Source organism: Talpa europaea (assembly GCF_964194135.1).
Source record: "Talpa europaea genome assembly, chromosome: 11".
NCBI lineage: Eukaryota > Metazoa > Chordata > Mammalia > Eulipotyphla > Talpidae > Talpa > Talpa europaea.
Genome location: NC_140078.1, coordinates 7,440,256 through 7,462,740, shown reverse-complemented (window position 1 = coordinate 7,462,740; position 22,485 = coordinate 7,440,256). Strand labels below are relative to the sequence as shown.

The 22,485-nt window shown below is 50.8% G+C and overlaps 1 protein-coding gene across 2 annotated transcripts in view; it reads right to left on the bottom strand.

The window, feature by feature from the left end:
* The window catches only part of PTGIS (prostaglandin I2 synthase), a gene marked incomplete at both ends in the record, with an annotated part of 41,318 nt that extends 22,003 nt beyond the window's left edge, over positions 1 to 19,315 (bottom strand). The window contains 6 exons of one of the 2 annotated variants that reach the window (XM_084246442.1): positions 238 to 419; positions 5,229 to 5,380; positions 7,373 to 7,516; positions 9,098 to 9,276; positions 10,569 to 10,692; positions 19,242 to 19,315. In XM_084246442.1, coding sequence (XP_084102568.1) covers positions 238 to 419; positions 5,229 to 5,380; positions 7,373 to 7,516; positions 9,098 to 9,276; positions 10,569 to 10,692; positions 19,242 to 19,315 — 855 coding nt within the window. The remainder of the gene's footprint in view (positions 1 to 237; positions 420 to 5,228; positions 5,381 to 7,372; positions 7,517 to 9,097; positions 9,277 to 10,568; positions 10,693 to 19,241) is intronic. The other variant, XM_084246443.1, reaches the window with a different exon arrangement.
* Positions 19,316 to 22,485: the final 3,170 nt, after the last annotated feature.

Sequence of the window (22,485 nt, the reverse complement as noted above, 5' to 3'; positions counted from 1 at the left end):
TCCAAATTTAAAAAAGAATATTGCAGGAGTGATCCTGGACGTATGCTGTTGATAGCTGAAAACGCCTGGACTGGGCCCTGGAAGCACTTGCCAGTGCACACCCATGCACACACATGGACTCCTGCACACACTCGTGCATGCACACTCATGAGCCTGTGCGTGCCAACAACACACTCAGATGCACACCTCCCATCCCCACACCCACACTTGCAGATGCCGCCAGCCCGCTGCGCCCACCTGCGTGGCCCAGAGCTGTAGCACCAGCGCCCGAGCCTGCATCTCCTCCGACGCGCCCATCTCCTCCAGGTGCAGCAGGTAGCTGTCCAGCCAGCTGCTCCTGTGCGCCCGGGTGGCCAGCCTGGCCGGGGCCAGCAGCTTCCACAGGCGACCCTTGGCCCTGCACACATGGTCCTTATCTCCTGCAGGGACAGAGCACAGAGGTGGGGGTTACAGGTCCATCCCCAGCCCTGACCTCCCATGAGGCCGAGAATGCTGAGTGTCACGGCAGAGGGGTGGGAGCTCTGATGGGAAAGAAGCAACTGGGACAGGCCCCACCACCAGGTGACTCCAGCAAGAGCCATTTGTATGCTGGCTCCCTTGTGACCTCTCACCCCCAGGAGAAGGAGCAGGGCCTTGTCTGGTTTAGTCCCAGGGCCTGACTCACAGCAGGTGCTCAGCTAATACGTGTGGAATGTACGGTGTTGCTTTGCGGCAGGAGCGAGCATAGGAAACAGCCAGTGGACTCAACATGGCTTCACTCAGGAGACCCCAGAAGCAGCAGGGGACATCAGGAGGGTCTGGGGTCTCCAAGACCTCCAGGGAAGCAAGGAAAGTCCATGAGGGAGGAGCATCAGTAAGAGTTTGTGAGAATTCGAGCAAAAGTGGGGCGGCCCCTGCCTAGCCCCCACAGATACATCCTTCAGCCCGCTGAGAAGGCAGCCAGCCTGGCCAGGGAGCTGAGGCTTTCGGAAGCTGGAAATCCAGCTGTTCATGGGGCATCTTTGACTTTGTCAAGGTTAGCACGTTAGTAAATGTTTATCACTGCAGAGGTAACAAAAGCATCTCTGCAGGTCAACGGTGCTTAAGGTCACTGGGTCTCAATCCCCAGGAAATAGACAATGTCGTCTGTCCTCAGGGCAGACAGCAGGAGGTGGGCCTGTCTTTACGGCCAGCGGGCCTGAGGGGCCCACAGGCCCTGACTTCAGGGAAGGTATGCGTGTGCTGATGTCCTGTGGTGCTAACGCTCAGGACGATGCAGTGTTGATATAGATAGATATTCACAAATACAAGATTTGCTTTTTCCAGAATCACTTTGGGAAAGCGGGAGTTCCTTTGGATTATTAATTCAAAGTACCAGAAACTGCCGCATTGATTTTTTGAACCACAAAGCCGTGTTTGCAAAGGATCCAGCGGTTCTTACACCGCCACACAGTCCAGTGTATCTGACAGCATGAACAATGCAGGCTCAGCTTCTTTGTCTTAAGAATATTAGGGACAGTTCCAAATAATATGCTTTTCTTCAACCTCCTAATAGTTTTTTGGGTGACATGCTTCTCAGTTTAAAGTGATGAGCCCCTGAAAAACATTATTTTCCTGTTGCTCAATTTTTCAGGCACTGGACAATCCTCCTGGAATGCCCAGGTCCCACCTGAGATCTTGTCAGACCTCTCGGGAGGCCCTGCCTGCAGAGATCATAAGCAGGTGAGTGTGGGTACAGGAAGTGTGGAAGCCACTGCAGTGAGGTGATGTCTGGATGCATCCAGGAGCCATGTGAGGAGACAGCTAAAATGGGAGGTGGAACGTGGATTCTGAAATGACTGGCATTCTCTGAGGCCTGACAGCACAATTGACCATCATTGTAAACACGACTTTTAAGGAAGACTTTAAAAAGCAATGCAATATGAAAAAATAGTCAGAATGGGAGAAAGTATTTGCAAATCATATATCTGATAAGTGTCCAGTAGCTTGAATATATAAAGAATGCCTAGAACTCAACAACAAAACAACCCAATTAAAAAAAAATGTTCAAAGAACTTGAACAGATACTTCTCCAAAAGAGATATACAAATGACCAATAAATACAAAGCATCGTTAATCACCAGAGAAATGCAAGTCAGATTCACAATAAGATATAACTTCATACCCATTAGGATGGCTAGTATAAAAAAGTGAAATAACACATTTTAAGAAAAAACAACACATCCAATGTTCAGCACCTTTTTGGTAAGAGGATTTTATCCCCATAGCAGTATGCTGCATTCTGTTTTACAGCTGCACACTTTTCCTTTCTATGAACACATAATTCATTTCATCAATCCCTCCTGGCGGACATTTAGGTGGCTTCTAGCATTTGCTACTTCAAGCTATGTGGCAAGGAAATATCTTTGTGTATCTGTAGATATGTGCAAGCATTTCTATAGGATAAATTCCTAGAGGTGGAAGTACAGGGTTAAAATGCATTTTATATTTTCATAGGTTCTGCCAATGTTTTCTTCCAAAGAGGCTACAAGGCTTCACCCACCCCTCAACAAAATCGTAAGTCTCTTTGCCCCCCAGACTCTGGTTCCAAGATGAGAAACCTTTCCTAACACCGCCACCTGCTGCCCACACTGGGAAATGCTGCCTTCCTACACCCAGCCATGGCTGCTCCCTGAGTGTCCCTGAGTCGGGGCTCTGCATCTACCCAGACTCCCCTGGAGGAAAGGCTAACAGGGAAACCACTGTCTCCTGGAGAAGCAGTCGTAGCTGTGATGTTTCAGGTGCTCCAGGCACAGGATCTTGCAATCAGATAGACCAAGTTTCCATTTTGCTGATTCTGCCACCTACCACGTGGTCTATGACAAACCTGTCGGAGCCTCAAAATGAGCCTGCAAAATGAGCACAGTAATACCAACTTTCCAGCACTGATGGCAGGACTCAATGACTGGATGAACTGCCTCTAAAAAGACATTAGGAGACACGAGTAGGCAACTCACAAAGAGAAAAAGCAAATGGCTGAAACAACAACAAAAACGTTTCCTCACAGCTGTCAGGGAAATGCCCATAAACCAGAGGCCCTTTTTTGCCCATCATACTGGCAAGGATTTAAAGGCTGATAACTGCATGTTGACAATGTTGTGGGAAAATGCAAATTAAAACAAATTACCCCGCCTCTGCCCATCAGATTGGCAAACAAGTGGAAAGACTGATAACATCTGGCAGGGAAGGAGCAGATGCTGCCTTGGGGAGGCAGAGGAACTCCTCCGTGGTTGGACAAGATGCAGCAGCACACAATAAAAATTTTAATGGTTATGCCCTTTGATCTGACAAACCCACTTCTAGGAAACTGTCAAAGAAAAATAAAATCAGCAGATGGTAAAAGTCATACAAGAGCAAGGAAATACTATACTAGCCACACACTCAAAAGAAAACAATTATACAAATCTATTGGCGAGGAGGGCTAAAGACAGACAGGGAAGGGCAAGAGAGTCATCTGAATTTGTTAGTTTTCTACCCTTCCACTTTGCTAGATTCTCTCCTGTGTGAATTACTTTTTTCATTGATTTTCTAGGATTTTCCAAGTATAGTATCAGATCCTCTACAGATAGGAATATTTATGTTTTCCTTACCCATTATTATACCAGCTTCAACTTTCTCTTATTTAATTGCATTGGCTAATGCCTCTAGAAAATATATGTTCTGACAGGAGAGAAAGTACAGCTATGCGAGGTTTAAAAAACACAACATGCAAAAAGGAAATAAAATCCTTTTTTCATAACTATACACAGACATGCTCCTGATGTACATACTCATCTCTGCAGAGTATCCCTGTAAGATGCTTGACGGGACATGTGTCATGGTGTTAGCACTGGTTTCCATAGGAAACTGTAATAATTGTAAGCAGGAATGTTTCTTAATTTAAACAATCAAATGCATTTAAGTTTTGTTTTAACATATAAATAAAGGAAAAGAAATGAAGAGCTATTGTGAGCATGTTAAGAGACAACTCTTAACCTGGTAGCTGGCACATAGAAAGTGCTCAACTAACAAGCTCTTCTCATATTTCCTCTTTAGTCCTAATGGTCACCTCTAAGAAGATCAGACTGTTCTCCCAGTTTACAGATGAGGGCACTAAGGCACAGAGAGAATACAGAGCACAGGCCTGAAAACTAAGAGATGTGAGAGCATGGGTGGACCACAGACGCAGGTAAGAATGTGCATGACAGGCCCAAACTGGGGAATGGAGAAATTGTATTATAGAGCCATGCATCGTTTAATGATGGGGACATGTTCTGAGAAAGACATTGTCAGGCAATTTCATCTTGAGACCATCATAAAAGGGAAACCCACAAACCCAGAAGGTACAGTGCATTGCACACCAAGGCTGTGTCCATCGTGGGCTGAAAAGTCTATGCAATGTATGACTGTATTCCCCCGATGAAATATTATACAGCAATGAAAAACAACAAACTTTGATACACACAGCAATCTGGATGAATCTCACAATTATGAAGTTGAGTGAAAGAAACCAGACACAAAAGGGCACACACTGTATGATTCTATTTATACGATGTTTGAGAACAAGTAAAATGAATCTAAGGTCAAAATAACCCATTCAGTGGCCACCTCTGGAGGGTGGATATTAGCTTGGAAGGGGCATGAAATACCTCTGCTTAAAAGCACACATTTAGGACCTGTGTGCTTCTATGTATGTAAATTATACCTCAGTCATAAAAGAAATACCAATCCTTAAAAATAGAAAATAATAGTTAGAGAAGTACACTACTCTGTGTGTGTGTGTGTGTGTGTCTTTAGAGAAGGCTCTGGCAGGATATAGTCCAATCTAGTAATAAGGGTGACCTCTGCGAGGAGTGTGGTGAGGTGGGGGTGGAGGAAAAGTAAAGAATTCTTATTGTTTCTTCTGAAATATTCTACAGTGCTCGAATTTCTTACAACCAACTTTAACTACTGGTAAACAATTTAAAAAATTAAAATCTTAAAACACAAAATTGAACACACACGTCCCCAGACCCCACTCCAGCTCTTATGACTCAAAATCTCCACCGGAGCCCTCGTCTCAGCACAAGCTCGGCCGCCCACTGCTTGCCTGGCCTCAGAGTCGGGTCTTACTGGCCCAGGGCCGTGCAGTGTCCTTCCTCTAGGGCCTGTGCCCTTCACTTGAACTTGGATTCCTTCCCCGTCCCCTCCGCCCCCACCCCCAGCACCCACCAGTGCCCCAGGGTGCTCACCCACAGACAGGGAGCCACGCGCCAGCTTGGGGAGCAGCAGGTCGAGCTGGCGGAAGGTGTGGAAGACGTCGGCCGAGTGCACGCGGTCCTGGGCCTGGCTCTGGGGGGTGCGTGGCAGGGCCTCGACTCCGTACAGGGTCAGGTAGCCAGCTCTGGGGGCAGCAAACAGCAGGTCAGGGTCCCCCTCGGACACTTAGGCAAAACTCCTCGTGGCAACTGGCTTTGCTTTTCCTATTCCGTGCCCCAGTCTCTTCCGAGCTGGGGAGTCCAGGCCCTTGTGGGGTGGACACGTGAGCACGGGAGACAGACAACACAAGAGACACCAGGGCACGAGCATGACATCGGCTGGTGCCCGGAGGTACAAGAAACAGGAAGTGGAGCCCAGGAGGGGTAAGAGGGGATGCTGACTGTGAAGTGGGAACCAGAGGGATGGAGGCCAGCATAGGGAGATCAAAGGGAGGGAATCCAAGGCAGAGGAAGGGCAAGTGCTGACATGTGCAGCGAGGAAGGCCATGGAGTGATGAAGAACAGCAAGGAGGCTGTGATGCCGAGCAGAGTGGGGTGGGGGTGGAGGGGCAGTGGGAGAGGTGGGAGGCAGGAGGAGCAGTCAGGGCAGGCTCCCTGGAGGAGGCAGCACCTGAGCAGAGGCCTGCTGGATGAGGTCTGGCAGCAGGCATAGCTAGAGTTGAGGGAGCAACCAGGGCTTGAACAGAGAGCTGCCTGAGATCACCTGCCCAGTGCTGGAGCTGGCATGTGAGGCAACAGGACAGAGCAGATTTGGAGTTGGCAGGGCACACAGGGCAGGACAGGGCAGGACAAGGGGTGCAATGGTGAGAAGGTTGACCTGAGGGGCCCTGAGGATCTGAGCAGGAGCGGGACAGGGCCTGCAGGGCCAGGAGGAAGGATGAGACACAGGAGCCAGTGTGTACCCTTGCTGAGACACACCCACACGACTCTCACATTGACATGCACACGCAGGAATGGTCCCGAGAGAATGTTTTTACCACCAGCCACTTTTGAATGTTCCAGGGGCCCAGCCCCACTGGCCTCAGTCCTGAAGGGAAAACCACAGGTTTTCACTTTTTCCATGTTGGGGGAGGGACGGGGCCTGTGCAGAGAGAGGCCACTGACACCCTGATCCGTCCCTGCTGAGCAAATCTTAGACCCTGACTCTCCCAGGAGAGGAATTTCCCAAGGAGAGGGTGGAGGCAGGAATGAGGGAGCGTGGAGGCCGAAAGAGGCCTGTCCCGTCCCCATACTGCCCAGCATCCCTCAGCGCAAAGGCAGAGTAGAGCTGCAGTGAAGGTCGGGTTTTATCTGGTCAGTAGAGTTTTCCTAAAGACATGCTGAACCTACCTACCAACTTCTGGGGAATGTATACAAAACCTGGATGACCCCCTACATCTTGAAAAAACCGGGAATTGGGCCACCCAAGCCTCGCAGGCCCACCTACTGAGCCGGGCCAGAAGCTGCCCCACGGAGACGGGCGTGAGCTGGCCTGGCTACCCAGTGCCCGCCGGGCCCTGAGGTCTGTGTGACGTGGTCAACATTTGTCATCCTACTTGCACTGTTTCTTTTCCCGCACACATATTTCTACCAAAAATAGGCAATGAAAAACAAGCCAAAAATAAACCCAAAGCCAAGAAGCTCACGAGGTTTTACAGCGGACCTGAAGGCCCTTCCTGTGCCACCTCCACATCAAAGTTACACGCAGCCAGCTGGAGACAGACACGTGTGAGCACACACAGGCCCTGTAGGTGGCGCCAGGGGCCATAAAGACAAACACAACTGGCCTAGGACCAGGCAGGGAGAGAAGGCTCCGCATTAAATGGGTGCCAGGAAAGGCCTCTCTGAGGAGGTGACCCTGGAGACGAGACTAGAATAATATGAAGGGGGAGTTGTGCAGATATGTAAGGAACATCATTCTTGGGCAAGGGAACTGAAGCTGCAAAGGCCTCGAGGTGGGAATGTACCTGGCCTGGTAGGGGGGCAGCGAGGAGGCTCCAGTGTGATGAGAGGGGAGAGAGTGAGGGGCATAGTGGACGGGGATGCGGGCAGAGGGGTTCTTCTGGGCACTACTAGTGTCTAACCCAGGCCCAGAGTGCTGGGGTCCCCTCAGGAGAGTGGGGGCTGCATGGGCTCACCTGAGCAGGAAGCTGTAGGAGAAATCCAGGAGACCCATCTCTTGCCAGCCACTGCCCGCCTCTGTGGTGTCACCCAGCAGGACAGTGCAGAGGTTGGTATACATGGCTTCCGTCAGCGCCTGGAGGTCTCTGTGGAGGAGAGTCCTGGGCAGGGAACAAAGGCTGAGTGAGAAAGCAGCTTCCAAAGGGAGATGTGCCCACTCAGGGCGCCTCCTTTGGAAGACTGGCTTAGGTAAGGTGACCTTATTAAATGGTTAGCAGTGGTTACCATTTGCTAGGTTGCGCACAATCATCTTCCAACAGCTCTTTCAACACCCATTTCAGTGGTGGAGAAACGCAGGGACAGAGAGGAAAGTGACCTGCCAGTAAGTGATACGGTTGGGACTGACACCTTGACCTGTTCGACTCCAGAGCCTGAACTCCTAACCATGGCAGAAGCATGTGAGCTTGAATAAGGACCACAGACTCCTGCATGAGGGACGACGAAGAGGTCAACCCTTTCTCCCTGAGACCCAGAGTTAGGGAGGCCTGTTTGGAGAGTTAAAGTGTCCCCTGGCCAAGCACTGCTAGCCAGTAGCTGGACATGAGGAACAGGGAATCTGCTGTGGCCTGTCTCACCCTGGGTGCTTAGGGATCTGGGGAGAGAACCAGTTGTGGGAGAGTGTGTGGCTGAAGCATGGCGCCTCCAAATAGTCAGCCTTGAGTCATGACTAAGCTCTAATCAGAAGTCAAGAAAGGTAGGCTCTCACAGCCAAGGTTAAGGCCCCGCTGCTGGGGGGGAGGGGAGCCCCTCCGCAACCTGCACAGGGTCCTAGGCTGGAAAGGGTCCGCCACAGCAAGCTGACAGGGTCCATGGAGCGGTGCAGCGTTGTTCAACAGCGACACCGTGTGGCAGCAACAGAGCTGGTGTTCTGCTCAGACTTCCGGTTCCGCCTCCACCTGTCTAGATCCCTTTAGATTGAGTAAGCCTTAGGGTTCCTGGACAATTCCAAGGGAGAACCTCTAGAGGGATTCCATGAGCTTCTAAGTAATAGGAGCTTTCGGATGCTCAAGTTGGGTAAAAACAGACATGACGCATGAGAAATAATGGGTGTGCTAAATGTGTTCACGTGTCCTCCCATTGATCTAAGTGCTCCTTGTAATTCAGAGCCTGCATTGCTCCCCAGCTGTTACCTGGGTTCTCTGAACTCTGAGCCCCAGTGTCCTCACCTGTAAAGTGAGTGTCCTCACCTGCATCGCTCCGCAGGACAAGTCACCTGGGTTCTCTGAGCTCTGAGCCCCAGTGTCCTCACCTGTAAAGTGGCGCTATGAGCTACTTGTCCTCCAGTATGGTGAAGACTAACGAGAGCATCCTGATGCCGGCAGAGTACAGACTCAGATCACCCCACCCACCTCCTGTCGATTCACAGATGAGGGAACAGAGGCTTAGAGAGGGGAAGTGATTTGTCCAAAGTCACAAAGCTAGGATATGATGGAGCTAGGATTTGAGTGAGTGTCTGGCTGTCTGAAAGCCTGGTCTTTCCTACTAAAATCAGAGCTGCCCCTCAAAAGCCACGAGCTCTTCTTCCTCCCAGTTCTTTTTGGATTGTTTGTGTTTCACTTTGTTTTCTTTAAACAAAATGTCTTTACTGGACACTGGCTGTGGAGACCAGCACGGCCTCCTGGGGCTTGGGCTACGCAGGTAGAAGCCTGGCCCACCCCCAGGTGTCATCTTCAGCTACTCACGGTTTCATCTTGGCCTTCTCATCACTAGGGTTGTAATGTGGAAGCTGCACGTCGAAGATCCGCTCCATGAGGAAGACGGCGTAGGCGTGGAAGTCCAGCTTGGTGCGTGGCTCCCACACCACGGCGTCATAGGAATGTGGGTCCAGGAGGACAGTGACATACCTGCCCCCCACCAGCACCTGTGTGAAGTTGCAGGGATGGAGTCAGGGGTACTGTGATGAATGGCTCTTGGGGTTCCTGGGCTTCCTCTGCGCCAGGTGCCAGCCCCCCCAGGCATCTAAAGGACAATGTTCTCGCATCTACCCTCACAACCACCTGTGAGGTAGGAGCACCGTCTGTCCACACACAGCTGAAAAGTGAGGCTTCAAAAAGGCATATAATGTGTCCAAGTCACATAGCTGAGAAGAGGCAGAGCTAGGACAGGAATTCAGGGTTTTCTTGAACTACCAAACTCTTTGGCACTTACCATTGCTCTCCGAATGATTTAAATATCTCGGCAGTCAGGAACCTGCCCACACAAGACAGCAGGTGGATGCTGGGTGTGTCTGTGATATTGTGATTCACAGGAAATATATACTTAGTCATTCAGAAGATCAAAATATATTTCTTATATATATATTTGGTTTTCATCCAGGGTCCTGGTTCACATCTTCCCAAAACCTTGGGATTTCATAAGTGTTATAAGTGATAATGGTGTCTATTCTTAGACTAATGATAGTAAACTTTGGAAAACACTAAGGGTTGGGGGTTAGATACCTGGGACACCAACTTGAATAAAGGGCTGGAACTTCCAGCCCCACTTTGCTGACCTGAGTATAGAAGGGGTAGATGACTGAATGTTGGGTGGATCGTGACGGATGGATGGAAAAGTAGATCTATAAATGGAAGGATGGGATCAGTGGAAATTGAATATATGATGGAATAATTGACGGAAATTGGATGGATGTTAGTTACATGAGTGGAAAAACTCTGGGTAAATTTAGGTAGATAGATGAGAGAGATGATGGCTAAAAGGAGGGATAGATAGTTGAAAGCTAGATGCATGAGTGGACAGGCAGTGGTTTGATGAAAATGGAATCTATGAATGAATGTTGAGTGGATATAGGATGGAAGGATGCTGCTTAGATATTGGGTAGACAGGCAGGAGAACAGATGTTAGTTGAATGTACGCATGGGATAGATGGAGGTTAAATGAATGGATAGAGGTCAACTGCATGGATAGACAAGTATCGAATGTTGGGAAGATGCACAATGTTGGGAAGATGCCAGAGGAATAATGAAGGGTTGGGTGTTAGATAAGCATTGGCTGTATAGTTGGAGGGACCGATGGACAAGAAGTTGGTTGAACCACAGCACAGATGTTGGATGGGCAGGGTCGTATATACAAATGTTGTAGGAGTCAGTAAACAATAGGTCTGACAGGCCCAGTTGCTCATCCCCACCCATCCCTAGAGGCACAAGAAGTACTTACAGTAAAAATGTCCCCATGCTTCTCTTTCATCCTAGTGAGGAAGCTGGCAGCATCTCTTCCAAACTCCAAGGCATGGCCCAGCCAAGGGATAGTGCCCAGGTCCAGGGGAGGCTCGCCTGGTCGCCTGCAGAAGGCACAGAACTTAATACCATTTGATAAAACAGGGAAAAGGATAAAGAGTATGGGGCATGGGTGTGATTTTTAGATGGTGAGGGTAGGAGAGACTTCCCTGAGGACACACTGGAGCAAGGGGTGTGGGGAGAGAAGGAGCCATTTGGATATCTGGAAGAAGAGTCTTTCAGAAAAGGGAACAATTGCAAAGGCCCTGTGGTTGGATCATGCCTGGGTTGGATCATGCCTGGGTTGGATCATGCCTGGGTTGGATCATGCCTTCTTCAAAGCCCTGGAAGAAGTCAGTGTGATTAGATTGGAGGGAGCAAGAATAAGTAGAGAAAGTTGGTGTTAGAGCGATAAGGCTCTCTTGCTCTTTCTCCCTCTTTTTCTTTTTCTCTCTTTGATTTATTTCTCTTCAGTCTTTAATCATTTTGGAACTCAGGGATTTCTGCCACATGTCAATACACCAGGCTATAATGAAATTACATTTTGTTTATTCAGACAATTCCTACTTAAGAGGAAGTAGAATAGTTAAAAGCATCTTCAGAGGCTAGAAAATGTAACAATTTGTTTTAATTAATAACAAAATCTTTAAAATTTTTCATTCTTATTTGCCTATTTTGATAATAGGCAGAGATAAATCCCTAGAAGACGGATTTTAACTAGTCTCTTCCATAAAATATAACTGTAAAAGTTCCAAATGAATATATTTCAGGGGGTGTGGGAATGGAAAAAGAATAAGGAAATGAATTAATATATCTTGAAATTGGACATGGTTTAATACTGTCATTTATCATCAAGTGTCCTGGAATAATTTAAATTCCACTGATTTTTTTTTTTTTTATGTTGGTTTCCAAGGGTTTTTTTTTTTTTAAGATTTATTTATTTATTTATTTATACAAGCACTGGGTACAGTCAGAAGCGTGGGAGGGTGAGAGAATTCACCAGAGCCAGAGCGGGGAGCAGAGCAGGCAGACTGACGAAGTACACTGCTGAGGGGAGCAGCGGGCGGCAGGAGAGGTCTGCGCGCCATGTGGGACCCTCCTCCGGTGGCCGGGGAGCAGCCGGGGATCGAACCGGCACCGCAGAGGCTGCGGGCAGCTTCGCAACCCAGTGCTCAACTGCTGCGCCACCGGGGAGGCCCGGTTTCCAAGTTTTTTATGTTCGTCACAGTTGGGAAGCAGGTTGTATATATCCCTGACTATATAGAAAAGATAGGCTAAGAATGACAGTTACATACAAGACCATCCAGCCTCATGGGTTAGCTGAGCTAACAGACGGGCGTGGCTCTCATCCAAGTGTGTGATGATTTGCTACCCAACTGAGATAGCCAGTGCACGCCAACGTCCATTGCACTTAGCCTGGGCCCTGCCCTTGATATCAAAACACTCATCTCATCCTCCCCCCACCTGCTGGGGGAAGGGCTGTGAGCTTAGGAGAGTGACATCAGGACCACCCAGTGATCCTCTCAATATCGTGGGGATGGTGCTCTTAGCAGGTGCCTGGTTGGTCCCTAAAACCAGGCGAGCACCCCTATCTTAGAACGATTAGAATCTCATGGGGGGCAGCAAGGTCCCAGTCTATGCTGAACGAGGGGAAGGTCCCAGCTCCTCTACTCGCGTGGACTAGCCCCTCATTCACCAACTTAAACCACAAAGGAGGCATTGTAACGGGGTGGTCCCCAGAAAAGGGGAAGGTTCCAGGAGGGAGGGTGGAGCTGAGCAGGAAGAGAAGAGGCTGCAGAGGAGACTGAGGAAGAAAGAAAGCAGGATGCAAAGCCAGAAGGAGACCTGGAGGAGGCGCATGGAGCCAAGAGACACGTGAAGAAACTGCGCTTGTCTTTTGGTCGTGGACGGGGTGACACAGATGTGGGTGAGACCCGTGGGGAGGTGACCATGGCGGTTTTTGTCTTGATTTTGGTTTTGCTTGTCTCCTTCCAGATTTGTCTGGTTGTTTCTGATGCTTTTCTGTGGGTCCCCACTGGAGGATGCTTTAGACTTGGGGCAGGCTTTGGGGCCTTGCTCTGGGCCAATCCTGCTTGGGTGGACTTTTACCCACGAGGGATAGGTAATTTTGGGTACTTGATTGAAAAACTATATTCTTTGCCTTTCCTGTATTGTTTCCTAATTGTATTAAAGTTCCTTTTCATTAAAATTTCATGTTTTGTGTTGATGCGGTGGATGGCAGAACCTACTTAGAGCAGGCAGGTTTGCAGGGTCTGGGCTGCCCCTCTCCCTGCCCTGGAACAGCATCACTCTGGGTGCGGGAGCTAAAACTACAGCAGTAGACACGGCAGACAAGGCCCCTGACTCCTTAGGGGCCCACCCACTACTAAGAAGATGAGAACCAGAAAGTGAGAAGTAAAGAAAATAAATGAGACACAGGTGGACGATGGGAAGACGTGCCGAGACTGAGTGGACCATTCTCCAAGGAGGCCAGTCGGCTGGCCGGCGAGCACTGGGAGAGCTCTGGCAATTAGTCACCGGGGAAAGCAAGTGGAAACCACAGTGTGGTGGCGCCCACCCCCATGAAGATGCCAGAACTAACCAGAAGAAAGAGAAAGAAGTGTTAGCAAGGAGTTGGGGAAATTGGGAGCCTCCTACGTTTCTGCTGGGGATGTAAAATGGTGCAGCTGCTTTGGACACTAGCCTGGAGTTCCTCGAAAGGATAATGACTTACAATGAGACCAGGCAGTGGACCCCAAAGGATTGAAAATGTATGTTCGGACATAGACTTGTTCACAGTAGCGTCTAGCCACAGCGGAACCCGCGTGATAATCATACAGTGGAATATTACATGGTCACAAAAAGGAACAAAGTTCTGCTTCAGGCTGCTTCAGGTCCCCAGAGATCACCTATGGTGGGATCAGGGATGGTAGGTGTCAGACACAGCCTGGAGTTTTCTAAATGTTCCCTTGCTTGGTAATAATGGCTAAGTCCATTTTACATCGGAGGAAACTGAGGCACATGGGGCTGTCACTTTCTTTAGGCTCACTGGTGTGGATCTGGGTTCTCACCCAGTAGAGTCCACACTCACTGAAGCTACCCTGGCCCCAGTCACCCCAAGTGGATGTTTGCATCCCAACTTTGCAAATGAGGAAATACACAAAGAGGCTGCAGCAAGTTGCTCAAAAGCAGAACCTGATATTCTACCTCCCCAGCCATCTTTGCAAGGGGCTGGTGGGTGGGGGAACTGGGGCTTCCTTTCTTTGCCCTCTGTGCTGAATGGTGCCAGAGCTCCCCAGCGAGCCAGCTTTCATCTTTCTCCAGAAAACTCCCGAGGAGGCGCAGACAAAGGCAGGAAGCCGGGAGCCCAGGCACTGACCCTGGACTCTCCCAGACTGAGGCCCGAATCCTGCAAGGACCCAGGCCACATTCCAGGGTGACTCAGCAAAGTTGGCTCTGTGTGGAGCCTGGGGTCTCTAGCCTCACACTGACACTATTTTGAGGCCCTTCTAGAGCTACGGGGCAGGGACGCAAGGCCACCATCCCCAGCTCCTGCCCACGTGCCAATTGTCACTTGCTCTTCCTAGTTCAGATACCAAGTCACCTATTCAGATTCTACCCCTGGAGTTTTAGTGCCCATCGTGTGGGGTCCCACCGAAGTGCCTGTTCCTCTTCATCTACCCCACTGCCAAAGCCACCACCTGCCCAGCCTCTTAACAGAGGCTGGCGAAGGCAATTTGGGATGGAGGCATCACAGGACCAGAAACTGGAGCTGAGGGTAGAGATGATGAAGCTATAGAAATGAAAAGCCCTTGAGCCTGGCTGGGATGTAGGGGTGTGGGACTTTCAGCCATTACAAAGGCCTGCTATAAAAAACAGCCAGAGGCCTGGACCAGAGATGGGTGTATGGAGATTGAGGACTATTCTAGAGAATCACCAGTCCTTACAGATCAACCTGGACATACCCTAGAAGTAATTAATTTCACAATACGTAACAATTCCAGCTGGGCGCCTTTCCAAAAGAATGCTCTAGTACAATTTCTGTCCTGGTAAAATGCAGCTCTCCCCCTAGGACACGGGCCTGGGGCTATATAGGTGCCTTTTTCCTTCTGCTTTTCCTAACAAACCTGCCCTTTTAAAATGTACCCTGGGGAAACTCACCACCTGCGGCTGAAAGGGGAACTCTGCTGTAACTTTTCTCAGAGGAAACCCCACGAACTCTGCACACTGAACCCCATACCTCATCTGAAGGACATCACTTTCCTCTCCCAATCGACGCTTTGCTAATCAGGGGAGAGCAGCAAGGGCGGTAACCCAGCGTTGTGCCCCTTTAAGTATCGCACCTCTGCTGGATGGGGTGAGGGCAGGGACTGGGTGACCCCACACCTAGAACACTGCCTGGCACAGAGTAGGTGCCTCATAAATGTGTCAGATGAGTGAACCATGCACACAGCTGGTGCTTGATGAGCAGCACCCCTCGGGGTTGCTAAGAGGGTTAAGGGACTGCTCCAGGTCACATCCCTGTCCAACTCAGCTTAAGGCCTCAGTCCTGCAGCAGCCACACAACCCAAAGAGGATGAGCGATGCCAGTCGAAGAGTGGGGAGCCTGGGAGACCAGCTGAGCACAGACGGGAAAGCAAGGCCCCAAAGGGGGATGTTCCTAATCGTCAGTCTCAAGGGCACAGAAGTCAGAGTTCAAATCCCCAGCCGCAGGCCTAGCGGCTCACCGCCCCTCCCAGAGGGAATGCACTCATGGGTATCCGGTATGGAGCCAGGCTTCAAAATCCCAGCCATAGTTGCAGAAATTTGAATTTGCCCTGCGAATGAGAGCCCATTAAGAATTATTTTTTTTAGTCTCAGACAGGATCAGAGAATTGCGATCTCTTTGGATGTACATTCCGAGACATGCAGCGGTGAGATGTTATGACAGCTGTCATTTCAAAGACAATTAACTGTCAAATCAAGGTGATAGGTCCAGGGAGGGTTCTTACACTATTCTTTTCTGTATAATTAAAGTCATTTTTTAAATTAAAAAACATCAGTTACATTTACATAGCAGGTAATTTGATCATATAAAACCCCTTGCAAAATCACTGGACACCAAGGAATATCCTGTGGGCTCTGAGGTGAAGGAGGCTGACACAAGGGGGCCCGAGGCAACACAAGGGAAGGTGGTGGTGGGGGAACTAGAAAAAAAAAGCCATAGGTAAAGAGTTGCTGATTGAGGGCCTTCCTGGTGGCGCAAGGGGTTAAAATGCAGCACTATGAAGCTATTGGCAGCCACTGCGGCCTGTGTTCTATCCCCGACACGGCGCAGCAGACCTCTCCTGTCTCCCCGCTGCTCCCCTCAGCAGCGTATTTCGGTAGAACCACCAGTTCTGCTCCCCACTCTGTCTCTGGTAAATCATCTCACCCCACCCCCACACCTCTGACCTACACCCCAGTTCTTGTATGCGTAAATAAATTAAATACATCTTTAAAAAAAAATGAGTTGCTGATTGAAGTGCTAAAGGTTGCTTTGTTTTGTTTTTTAACTGGGAAAATCATGGCACTGGCTAGACATGGAGTGTCATTTCTGCAGCCAATAGGTAGTCCCTTAGCCTTTCTAACCTGGGCCATGAGATGGGGTGACGGACATTCCACCGGGGTGGGCAGGAGAAAGGAATGAGCCAGGGCAGGTGCAGGGTGTGGCTCTGACCCAAGCTTCAGGTCACTGTTTACACAGCATCAGCGCCATCCACCCAGTTTCCAACACTCGATTTTTGTCCTTCTCGAGCATCTGCCGGTAGTAACTGCACGTCTAACTTTCTTTTTTTTTTTTTTTTAATTTTTTCAGATGCATGTATTTTTATTTATTTATTTATTTGTTTGTTTGTTTGTTTATACATGCACTGGGTACAGTCAGAAGCACGGGAGGGTGAGAGAATTCACCAGAGCCAGAGCGGGGAGCTGAGCAGGCAGAAGGACCGAAGTACACTGCTGAGGGGAGCAGCAGGTGGCAGGAGAGGTCTGCGCGCCATGTGGGACCCTCCTCCGGTGGCCGGGGAGCAGCCGGGGATCGAACCGGCGCCGCAGAGGCTGCGGGCAGCTTCGCAATCCAGCGTTCAACCGCTGCGCCACCAGGGAGGCCCACGTCTAACTTTCTTAACATATTGTCCTAAGACCTTTCAGCATTCAGATCACAGATATAATGTGTGTGGGGACCCAGAATTCATTTTTCCTGGGAACTGAATATTCTTACAGCCCAGACTTACACCGCAGGCCGACCCTGGGGAGGTTGCTGGGCCTTGCTGAGTCTCGATTTCCTTCTCTAGAAAATGGGAGTAACAAGAGTTACCTAAGTTGGGGCTCCCAGGGTATCTCCCCAGGTCCACACAAATGCCCCTCAGCTGTCAGTGACCCCCTACATCCACACTTCTCCCCAATACCCCCTAGTCGAACCTCCTGCATTGCCCAAGGCTATTAAAAAAAACTCTCTCAAAGATAAGTTAGCTCTCTGGATCCTCGGCCAAAAAAAAAAAAATTAGCTAAAGCAACATAAAACTGGCATCTTTTCTAATCCAACAGCTCACTCTCATCTATGATCATCACCCCCATTTTAAAGATTGAGGAACTGAGGCGGAGAGTGATTGTTCATATTCTGAAGGGCTTGGAATTGCCATATATGGAGTGAATGTGGGGCCCTGCTCCCAGAATTCACGCATTTATGGCCGTCCCAGCAACCCCATCCCTCCCAAAGAAAAGCGCAGGCCAGGAGGCTTCCACAGGAAGGCCGCAGAGCACATTGTCTGAATTCGCAAAAACACTGGAAACAACCTAAAAATCTATCAATGGGAACAGGAATAAAAAGGGGAAAATCCTACTGCTTTGTCATACTACAAAATACTACAGAGGACGGGAAGAGGGAATTAAGCTCTGTGAGCAAGGAGGATGAGGTCAAAATTAAAGTCCGCGATGAAAATAGCAAAGGCCCAGTCTGAAAACATCTCTATACAGAGTGTCTGTCCCCCAAACCTGACAGGTTAGGAAAAATAATTCGTTTCTCCATAGGGAAATTTCTTTGTTGCCATTTTAATTTTCTTTGCAGGCAAATGACTGAATGCATGGTTTTTCTTTCCACCTGGAAAGGTGTCTAGAGGTTGAAGAAAAACATAGCGAGCTTATTATTTCGAAGTTCAACCAACATGTTATTTAAAAATAAAAATGTCCCCGATGTTTCTGGAATTTCCAGGCACTGATTTATACACACACACACACACACACACACACACACGTAGACTACCCTATTATCTACTTGTCTGTGTAAGCAAGAGTGATTTTAAAAGCAGCTGGAAGACCGAGGAGGTATTACCACTAGCAGGAACGCAGCGCCTGGACTGGGGCCTGGAACAGAGAAAGGACACTAATGGAAAAACTGATGAAATTCAAATCAAGCCTGGAGTTTGGTTAATAGTAACAAACTTGTGCTGGAGTTTGGGTTTTGACCATGAAAATGTGAAGGTTAACAACAGCAGAAACTGGACGAAGGGTATTTGGGGACCCTTTGTATGTCACTGCGACTTTTCTGCAAACCTAAAAGTGGTGGAAATCAACGAGTGCACTTAAAAAAAAAAAATCTGGAAGGTTTCCTTCAAACTGATGAACAGCAGAGGCCAGGAATTGTGAAGAAGGGTGGGTTAAAAGTCTTATCTAAAACTGGATAAATATTTGTTTGAAGTGAAAAGAATTCCGTTATTCCTGTGCAATTCAAATTCATTTACAAATATTTTATAAAAGAAACGGACTCCTGCCAATCTCCTTGACTGAAGCGTATGAGTTTTACTTTTCCCCCTAAATCGCTGTTACATTTTCTCCTAAATCTCAGATTCTCATGAGAGCGGGACCACCTTGGGCACTGGGAGGTTGAGACCTTCTCCAGGCGCCCCCCCCAACCGCACCCCCTGTCCAGGCTGTGGGGCCTCAGGGGAGGGAGACCCCTGAAGGTGGACACGCCCAGCCCACCGAGCCCCCTCCTCCAGGTGGGCGCAGGACTGATCAGAGGGCAACACGCAGCGCCTCTGCCTGCCCCAGCCTCAACCCTCCCACCTGCGCAATGGGTGGGCCTGACACCTCCTTGGTGCTGGAGCCAGGTGGAGGCTGAAGATCCAGAGAGGAGGTTTTCTCACCCGGCAGAAAAGGGGGTGGGGGTGTCACCACGCCCCTCGGACCTGCTTGGCAAGTTCCTCCCTTCGCGCGCTCGGGGCCAGGCCTCAGCCCGCGCCCCTGAGGGTGTGCGCAGGGGGTGGTCAGACCCGGGGGCCCAGCCAGAGCCTGCGACTCCCCAAGCCCTTCCCTTGAGATTTCTTTGCAGGGGCTGCTCACCCTCCCCGGGTGCAGTGGTGGGGCCCCGCGGGCGCCCCTTCTTCGAGGCGCCTGGACTCCCACCTCCAAGGGAGGCTCGCCGGGCCGGGGCGCTGGGAAGGGTCCCCTCCGGCCGGGGACTGCGGGCCCCGCGCCCCCGGCGCGCAGCCCCGGCGCGCAGGAGCGGAGACGCCCCCTTTGTCTAGCGGGGCGCAGCGCCCGGCGCGGGATCGGGGGTGGCGGTCGGCGCCGGGCGGGAAGGGGGGACACTCACCGCGAGCGCCGGCGGCTGAGCAGCAGCAGGAGCAGCAGCGCGGCCAGGAGGCCGAGGACCAGCGCCCAGGACATGCCGGCGAGGCGGGCGGCTCGAGCGTCCCGCGGCCCCAGGTGCCTCCCGCCCGGCGCCTCCCTCCGCCCCCGGCTCCCGGCCCCGCCCGCCCAGGGGCGGCGCAGACCCGGGGTCCCCAGGGGTCGAGGAGGGGCTCCGGGAGACACCCCTCCCCTTGGCTGGACCCGACGGTCCCCACCCCTGGGCCGGGAAGGGGGTGGAAAGTGGGAGATGAGAGACGCGGCTTGGGGGGGGGGGGGTGAGGAAGGAGCAGGGGTGTTGCGGGGTGCGGGAAGGGGAGAAACTGCAGGAGCTGGGGGGGGTGTCGGGGGAAAGGGGATGGGGTTGGGGAGCAGGAGGATGGGGGTCGGTGAGGTGGGGGGTGAGGGTTGCTTCCCAGCACCTTCCACCCAAACTCTCACCAGCCGACCCGCTCCTCAGCCCCGACCCCTCCTCAGCCCCGACCCCGCATTGGAAGCCGAGAGTTTTCTGTCCTGCGGGGCACTGGGCTGGGTGGGGTCGGCTGGACTCGACTATGGGGGGGGAGTCAGCGCCACCAGGAGTAGCTCTGAGTCACCAGGAGCTCAGCAGGGAAGGCACAGGCCTATGCGGGCCAAGCACCCACACCTGGAGCATTTAGGGGTGCAGTTGTGTGGGGCCTCAGGTGCCAGCCGCCAGCGCTGGTGACTCTGCAGGAGACCCCTCCTGGGAGCTGGGGAGGACCTGGGCTCCAATGGGAAGGCCTGTTTCCCCCTCCCCACACCCTATACCCTGTTATCCTCTCTGGAAAGCCGGGAAGAGGAGACAGTTACCCTTCACTTCTGAGCTTGTGAGAATTAGTGAGAGCTCAGCAACAGGAGCAACTTCAGTGCTGGGCAGTAAGCTTTGTCAGGCACTGGGTGGCTGGGGCTCCTGGCCTCCTCCCTCATCTCGCCACAGTCCTGTCTCCACAGAGAACTAAGTCAGATCATGGAACCAAATCCTCCATGTTCCGCTCGCTCAGAGCACAGCCACGTCCATGCCAGATCCCACAAGAACCAGCGTGATCTGCTCTTCCGCCTTCCCCGTTTCATATCACCCCATCCTCTCCTTCACCCCCTCTGCTCCAGGCACACTCATTCCTGTCCTGTCCCAAATGTGCCAACCTCAGGGCCTTTGCACTTGCTATTTGCCATTGCTGGGGCTGCTCTTCTCTCAGAGACTCAGGCTGCTGGCTCTTCCTATCAGATCTCTTTTCTCTCTGTCTCTGTTCAGTTGTCACCTCCTCAAAGAAGCCTTCCCTGACTACTATAGCGGTCATGCCATCACGCTCTATTGTCTTAAGCTTTTCCCCCCTGACAATGCCTCTTGCTATCATGTTAGAGACTCATTTATTTGACTGTTTAATGTTGGCTCACAAGGCAGCTGGATGACTCTCACATGGCCTCAGCGGGTTCAGAACATCAAGAGGCAAAAAGACTTTCCTAAACCTCTTGTTTATTTATTCAACTTAGCCGCTGGCAAAGCCAACAATCCCAAAAAGGCTATATAACAGGCCTGGAGGGTTTTCCAAATTTGGGGGGCCCTGTGGGGCAGCCTTCTGGCAGAGGGGTTCACAGCCTGACTTAGCCAACACTAAACTGTGTGAACCTGGACAATCTGCTCTGTCTCCCTGAGCCCAGTGCCCCCCAACGGGAGGAGATGAAGCTGAGGAGCAAATGACCCAAACCACACCCCTCGCCCACAAGTGAGCGCAGGTAGCAAGGAGCTGCTTCTTCGGTTCAACCTCTCACCCGTGTGTGATCAGGACGGGGTCTCAGTTTTCTCATTTGAAAAATGGGAACAAAAGTTGCTTCTTGATGGGCTGCTGTGAGGACTGAATTCAATGACGAGGGAGCGAAATCACCAGCTCACACGTCAGGTGCTCCATAAATGCCAGCTCTTCTACCCCACCCCCGTTTGAGTGCAGACTGGCATCACCTCACTTCAAATCCCTCCCAAATAGCATATCCCTCTTTCCCCCTCAACCCAGGGAAAAACGCACGCCAGGGAAGGAGCCCACCAAGAGAGAGGATGTGTCAGGGCCCCTGTCTTCTAACAGAACGGATTTTGTTGCTAACAGAACGGATTTGTTCTGGAATCCGGTGCAGTTGGGAAGGCCAGCCCATTTCCCAAGGAATGAACCACTGCTGGTTGGAGCCAGCCAGAGCAACCTCTCTTTGTGGGCATGGTCCAGACAAGGCTGAGCAGATCTTCTGGATATGTGTGGGGCACTTAGGGAGATTTTTGCCCACCCTATTAGCCTCCTCTTCTCTGGGGGCCATTGTGTGAGAATGTGATGGGTGGGGGAAGGGTTGAGAGAAGCTGAGGAAAATTGCACAGCCCCATCCAGCCCCAACTGGATGGCTACAGAGTAGCCCTCCCCGGATCCACCTACCTCTAAACTTCTTGTTTCGTGAGATAATCAAATATGTGCGTGAGTCAGATTTTCTCTCACATGCAGCCAAAAAACATGTCTAGTTAAGATGACCTTCCACTTACGGACTGTGGTGAGGACAATATGACCTAATAATGCGTCCCAAGCACTTTACAATACTGGCTCATGGTGAGCGTTCAAGACTATGACTTCATCTTATTATTTTTATTACAGCTCTAGCTTTCCACATTATCGTGCTTCTAGGGCGTCCAGCTCTCTGGCTATAGCATCTTGCAGGCAGGGGCAGGCTCTGAAAAGTAGCAGAAATTCCTAACTCCCTTGACCTTGGGGACTGACAGGGCCCTGCTGAAATGAGGGCTGGTATGGCCTCAGGAACAAAGATGACAATGAGCCCAAAGGGATTCCTCCAATTGTGATGGATGAAAGGGCTGGAATATATAAGAACTTGAAAGCTAAGTTCAAATCCCCATGTGCCAATCACCTGCCTATGTCCCTAAACAAGTGACATCATCTCCCTGAGCCTCACTGACCTTATCTGTGCAGTGGGCATGTGCAAATAGTGCACAGCCAGGGGGAGTCCACAGCCAGGCTCTCCCCCAACCTCTAGGTCTTCATCTGGGAAGTGAAGCCACATGTCAGAACTCCCTGGAAATTCCTTCTTCATTTAAATCTGGCAGGGGCTTCCACCCAGTGTCATGCAGACCCATGGACCCCTGTAGGAGTCTCACTGTGTCCTGATGTCACTGTCCAGTACAGAATTTTCTTTGGATGGGT